The 6,566-nt window shown below is 38.7% G+C and overlaps 1 protein-coding gene across 1 annotated transcript; it reads left to right on the top strand.

Moving 5' to 3' along the window:
- The first annotated feature begins 918 nt into the window (after nucleotides 1–918).
- Nucleotides 919–6,357, top strand: LOC108680442 (GATOR complex protein NPRL2). The gene is made up of 9 exons (XM_047885065.1): nucleotides 919–1,386; nucleotides 1,715–1,829; nucleotides 2,338–2,554; nucleotides 2,937–3,047; nucleotides 3,358–3,435; nucleotides 4,307–4,391; nucleotides 4,831–4,927; nucleotides 5,275–5,510; nucleotides 5,761–6,357. The coding sequence occupies exons 1-9, from the start codon at nucleotides 951–953 to the stop codon at nucleotides 5,919–5,921; spliced, it is 1,536 nt and encodes a 511-aa protein (XP_047741021.1). The 5' UTR covers nucleotides 919–950; the 3' UTR covers nucleotides 5,922–6,357.
- The last annotated feature ends 209 nt before the right edge of the window (nucleotides 6,358–6,566 follow it).

Here is a 6,566-nt window from a genome sequence, read left to right on the forward strand (position 1 = left end):
TTTTCACAATCTTTAATTATAGTAAATTCACTTAACCCAATTAAAATGGTGTGAAATTACAAGCCGTCCTGTAAGCTTACAGATACAGAAAAAGTGCTATAAGGCTGCTGATATGAAGCTTGCAGTGGACAAGGTAGTTGAAATGCTCAATGGCCTGTTCATGGATACGGTAATATTGCATCAATAATACGGTAATTAATGTATATGGTAATATCATATCAATAAAGGAAAAACAAGTAAAAATCACAGGAAATGTCATTTATTCTACGTCTACATCATCTACAATGAAAGAGGAGGACTTCAGAGTACTGTTAGTAATGGATGACTACACTCTGCATGCTTCAAATGTTTTACAATTTTTATTCCAAGTGTAGTAGTAGTGTAGTGTATTCCAAATTTTTATTCCAAGAGTAGCCCCATCAAACGGGGCTACTCGGGACACTCTTTTTTTTGCTTCTGGCACCTTACAAATAACGTATGAATTTTTTTTGGAGAAGCCATGCAATTGCCCTTGCAAAGAGCTTTGAAATGAGTCTAAACTTGTTTATGAAATGTTTCATGGTAAGAAGTTATGAATGAAAAACGTTCGAAATCATCCCAAGTAGCCCCGGTTGACGGTAATGTCATAGTAATATGGTGGTTTCTGAAATGAAGATGGGATGTCTTCAGCCTTCTTAACTCAAGAAAGCAGAGTTTTTTCAACAATCCTCTCCAGTATATTGAAAAATTAAGTGGTAGATTGATATTTATTTGTACCAGAATGAGAAATCTGTTAAGTGAATATTGATATCTTTTGTACAATTTGTCATGAAAATTTACATTTTCTCAGCTTATAGGTACTCAACCATTTATTTAATCTGCCTATACAGATTCACTTGTTCTACAAAATTTTTTTATTAACCTATGAAACTCTTTGCAGAGACTATCTGACATTCAATAATAGTTAGGCCATGAATGTCTTACAAACTCCTGGGCCAATTGATGGCCTGTTTTTTGCTCAATTTCATCCCACCATAGGACCCAGAATTGAGTATAGGTATCCTGAATCATGTATTTCTGATGAAATTTTCGATAAATTTTCTAATTTTATAATTCCCAAGCCTGAAGTTCATGGCAATGTTGTTACAGTCAACAGCTTAGGTATAAAAATCAAAGGTTATCCTAATAAGATTGAGGACTCAAAGTATGAACGCAATGCTCTGTTATTCAACTTGTGCCTGGTTTTCAAGCCTGATGCTCGCACTTCTCCTTATGAGCCACTGGTTCACAAGCTATCTGAGTATCTTCATAGCCTGGAGACTGAAAATAGCTTCCTGTCACATGAGGGAAGTCGCAAGCAGCTGCCGCTCATGCTGGAGCAGCTATATTATCACTTGAATGCATATGGTGGGTATCTAGAGTCTGGCTTTCCTTACTCAGCTTATGGAGGATATGAAGCCATTTTGGCTGCACTTGTCACTCAATCTCAATTCCTTTATAAAATACTTCATTGCTGGCCAATACTAAATGAGCTATTGCTTTATCTTAGACTTAGTGTGAATACAGCTCTCTATTTCATAATTTTGTTCAAATCTCGTGTTTGAAACCTATGAGCACTGAAAAATTCAATAATTAATCTTTACATTTCATATCAGGTCCAAAAGTTGAATATATATTTCGTTTCTCACTGTGAGAAGTCATGATGCTTGTAACTGAGTACAGTTTAAATTTACAGGTCGCTGCATCCTCAAGCTGAAACTACTCCACCCGCTGCGGATGTGTGCTGAGCTCTTGTCTCCAAGGCAAGAGACAACCCCTGTGGACAACAGCTCTGATAGGAAGCTCACCCTGTGAGTGTCATTAATTACTGGCTCATAAAGGTAAATACCAGTTAGTTCAATGATACCTAAATATTCTCAGTAAAAAGTTGGTGAGATGGCCGTCTTCATTCATAGGGGAAAAATGGAAAAGATTTGCATGGATGATGTACTTTAGTATGACCGAATGAATTTCAGTGAAGTTTTGAATTCAATAATCAATATTTCCCCATATACTTCAATATATGCTGGGTGACTGTAACAAATTTGAGCAATAGCATCTTTGCAATTTGATGGGTAGTGTCAATGGAGAATAACGCATTGTTCGTCTGTCTTGTAAATTCTCAATACAGATAGGTAGTTCACTGACAGCCTGGTACTATTATTATGGTGGTCAAAGTTACAACAATTACACACAATCCATGCGGCTGTGACCCGTTGATTGTCTTAGGACAGCTAGATTGGTTTATTGAGTATTCTTTACATTGCAATCCTTGAAGTGTACTCGCCTGTTTTTTCATACCAATTGTCCGTCCATCAGCAACAGCAATGCCAGCAACGACCGCAGAAGACGTGAGACGTTACCAGCAGCCCAGCACATGCCTGATCGCCGGGGCGGCAGTAGCGCTTGTGTTAGAAGTAGAGGAGGACTCTGCAAGGCTGGGGGTCCTGGGCCTGGTGAGAGCTGTGGAGGCCGCGGTTGTGCCATGGACAGAGATATCGAGCAGCCAGAAGAAATTGCAGTGCTCTACTTGAAGGTCGGTAAATTATAGCTTTATACTGACTTATTTGGTGGTCGGTTAGATATTGGCAAAATCAATTTCTATTTCAATATTGGAACATTTATTGGCTGTTTTTAAAAACGAGAGCATTGCAGGGCTATTGAATTTCTATTGAAGATTGGAATATTGCCTGGCCCAAATTGATGACAGTTAAATTGGGCAGTTTTAATTTGAAGATAGGAATATGTTTAACTTGAAGATAGGAATATGTTTAATTTGAAGATAGGAATATGTGAATAAAATGTTACTTATCTATATGAAACAAGCCTCGAGCTTCTTTGGACTTCCATAATCCCTGTATGCAGTCATGACCTCTTCCTGCTACATGACGGCTAACGACGTGTGCGCTCATGTGCAGGTGGTGGATGCTTGTGGTGCCCCTGTTGCTGTAGGGGAAGAGCAGGTTCCTGTCATCGTCAAGCCTGACGTGCTGGCTGAGATGCACACACTCGACCTCACTACCCAGCAGGTGACATCAAATTCTACTAGATAACTTTTGATTCTATTCTCTGTGTCACGATACGTGGCTGAAAAATAAGTTTCCTAACTTTATTCCTGTTAGAACATCTGAATACCGCCTTTCAGCCAGTGTTCAGTGTTGCCATGGTTATGCAAAGTGAGTACTAGAGAATCCATTATAAATAATTTTTTGTTGAATTTCATTCTTTTGTCCCTGTTACAAGTCCATTTTTGCAAATAAATGAGCGATATTAAATTAAATTTTCATATAATGAATTCTTTGTAACCCAAGGCTCATTCAAGTGTCATTTCTGTCGCAGATTTTGCCCTTCATTGATGGCGTGGATCACGTCGCCAAGATTGCCTCTCTATCCAATGTAGAGTTGGATCTAGCAAAAGTGAGTAGGATCTTGCTAGAGTGAGTTGAATCTCACTAGAGTGAGTTGAATCTCACTAGAGTGAGTTGAATCTTGCTAGAGTGAGTTGGATCTCTAGAGACTAGAGAGTGTCAACCATGGCATTCTTCTTTCGCTTCTTGGTAGTTGGTACCTAGCACTTTGCCAGCCCTTGGGTCTTTTGGAGAATTTTTTTTATTCATTCAAGTGAGTGGAATCTGCCTAGATTGAGTTTTATTTTGCTAGAAGGAGTTTTATGATGCTAGAGTGAGTTAGATCTCGCTAGAGTGAGTTAAATCTCGCTAGAGTGAGTTAGATCTCGCTAGAGTGAGTTAGATCTTGCTAGAGTGAGTTAGATCTCGCTAGAGTGAGTTAGATGTTGCTAGAGTCAGTTAGATCTCGCTAGAGTTAGTTAAATTTCACTAGAGTGAGTTAGATCTCGCCAGAGTGAGTTAGATATCATTCAGGGAAATGGATCTCTCTAAGTAAGTTGGATCTTGCTCAAGTGAGTGAATGCTGAGAGGGAACTGGCGACTTCTGATATAATTTTTTGTAGCCATATTCCAGCGTTGTGTCACGACTGAAAGCTCTCAACCTTAATGTCTTCTTTAAAATTTCAATGTGTTGTCAGCAACATCACTGTTGCTTCCCTTCTTAAGTTATCCCTAAACAAACGTAATCACCCGGTTTGCTAATCGTTCTTATTGTTTATTAATTAACAAACTTTATGTAGTCAATTTTACTTGATTGCATTTTGTATGGTGTTTTTCATATTATTCCTTCCAAAATTGGAAGTGATGATAGATTTTCTGCCTTTCGATGTGGAGTACCATATATACAGTTATCCTGAAAATTATGATTGTTTATGTTGCAGAAATGTGTCCAGAATCTTGCCTTCTACGAGATCGTCAAGCTGCTGCCCATCTTCCAGTACTGCAATATTTATATCCACACCAACAGTGCGTGTCCCCCGAACATTGCTTGCTTATCTGATTTTTGTTTACATAATAACTCCCAACACGGCGTATTGCGCACAGAATTATTAGCTTAGATATTTGTTAATGCAACATCTTCTGTTGGCTTGGGAAAAATGCGTGGGGCTTGGGAAACATTCTTGTTTGAAGACAAATAATACCATGAGTCATCTAAGACATCCTGATCTTATAGTGCAGGTTTTTTAAGTGTGGCTGCGTTTTCTTCAAGTAATATCGTCGTTAGGTTTATAGATATTAAATCAGCTTTAATTTACATTCTTGAGACCGCCAATGTCTGTAGATTACAATTTATCAGAATACCATGTCCGAAATTCAAATTTATAAAATATCGCTTCAACTAGAATGTTTTGTTTAAAATGTATATAATAGTAGAGTCACAATTAAAAGGCTATTTGTTTTACAGAAATGGAGACGTTCTACTGGAGCGCGGTGCTGCAGCAGAAGTGCATTGAGTACGTCGTGGCTGACGTCACCAGAGACCCTCCATCCTTACTTCTTAAGTAGAGTCACGTTTTATAACGTGTCTCTAACGTAATCTTAAATGATCGATTAAAACTGCACTTCTTAAGTAGAGTCACGTTTTATAAATTAACGACCAAAGGAGGGCTGAACGAGTTATTTCAGTACATTTTATCTAGCCGAAAATAGTTTCCGCCCACATTACCCTAAATCATGCTGGACGAATTTTTGACATCGCGGTGCATGTTGCAACAAGGTTTCCTGTTTACTCTATAGAATATTCGATAAAAATTTATCAGATTGCCTCGTATTTTTCTTCGCACATGCTGCCCGTACTTTTTCCTGTTCGCCGTAACTTGATAATATAATCTCATCCTTCTTTATTAACATTCGTTAGGTTCAACCGAAGTGTCACGGTGAAGCAGCTTTGCTTCAGCGAACTTCTGCTGGGCACTTCCACGACCAGTAACTCCATGCCGTCCGAATGTGACGCGCCTGCTCGCCTCCCACCCAACATCGACATGAGGCGCCTGGTCAACTTTGGTCTCATGCACGGACTTCTTCGTAGGATCCAAAAGTATCCTATCTACCAGCCCCAGCCTCCCTCCAAGAACGCGAGACGCGGTTAGTGATGTGCTCTTTGAAGCGATCGATCGTTGTCTTTTGCAATCTATTATTGCTAAAATAGAAATATACTTTTTAGCTTGGACTCATTTTTAAATTATTTCTATAAGTAAGCCGTAATGAGACATTACGCTATTTCGTTTATTGTAATTTGATCGCTGAGTTATACATATTCAGTGTAATTATTAATTGATGAACAGAGTAAAAAAGATCTGCTGGTCTTTATTATTATGGTGCTTGATTTGGTCAGAGCGACGGGTAGAGAGCCTGAACAGCTTGTCGCTCTCTCTACGGCGCTACTGCGACGGCACTGCGTCGTACGATCTCCTCTGCAGCAGGTTTGGGCTCTCGCAGCGAGAACTCGACCACAGACTTTCCCTGGACCGAGATGTTATTATTTTGTGGAAGTAGAGACAAGTTTTGTGTTGTAAACTATATTCTATTAGTGGAGCTATGTACGGTATTCAAGTTTATTTCATCTAGCTAATTTTTCCTCAAAGACGTAGTGCGATGAAGGCCTTGCACTGTCGAAAGATTTTTTATTATGAATCTTTCAAAGATTTATTTTTATAACAATTTATTGTATCAGCAAAATCATGTTCTTTAAGGAAATTATCTATTACATTGTATGTTTTCTATACTGATAGATGATATTCAGGACTGTTGGACTATTGGAGCTGAAATTTTTAGTTATTTGTTTTTTTTTTCCATCTCTTTGCCTGTAAAATTTTCGTGTGTTTTTTAATGTCAAACCCTACATTGAGGTGTGAATTTTAGGTAAGAATTCGCCCTCCCACCCTAAAAAAATATAACTCTGCAGTGAGTAACAGAGAGCGCATTTTCTCGTCGACGAAAACATGAAGTCACGGACGGACAGACAGACGGACATGGCGAGCACAATAGTGCATTTTCTCAAAAATCAGAAAATGCGCTAAAACAGTAATTTCAACTTCCAAGGAGTTAACCGTGAGGGTGAAAACATCCGCTCATAGTAACGTTGTCTCTGTAATATCTGCCTCTCATTGTACCTTCTGATGTGTGTCTGCTTGTCCGAAG

This window comes from Hyalella azteca, unplaced genomic scaffold, assembly GCF_000764305.2.
Source record: "Hyalella azteca isolate HAZT.00-mixed unplaced genomic scaffold, Hazt_2.0.2 contig16847, whole genome shotgun sequence".
Classification (NCBI taxonomy): Eukaryota; Metazoa; Arthropoda; class Malacostraca; order Amphipoda; family Hyalellidae; genus Hyalella; species Hyalella azteca.

What these genes read in the sequence shown, in the direction of transcription:
- LOC108680442 (XM_047885065.1), top strand. Translation starts at nt 951, where the DNA reads ATGAATGTCTTACAAACTCCTGGGCCAATTGATGGCCTGTTTTTTGCT. An exon ending in TCGACCTCACTACCCAGCAG is followed by an intron (nt 3,048 to 3,357) that starts GTGACATCAAAT and finishes TTTCTGTCGCAG; the next exon opens with ATTTTGCCCTTCATTGATGG. An exon ending in TATTTATATCCACACCAACA is followed by an intron (nt 4,392 to 4,830) that starts GTGCGTGTCCCC and finishes TTTGTTTTACAG; the next exon opens with AAATGGAGACGTTCTACTGG.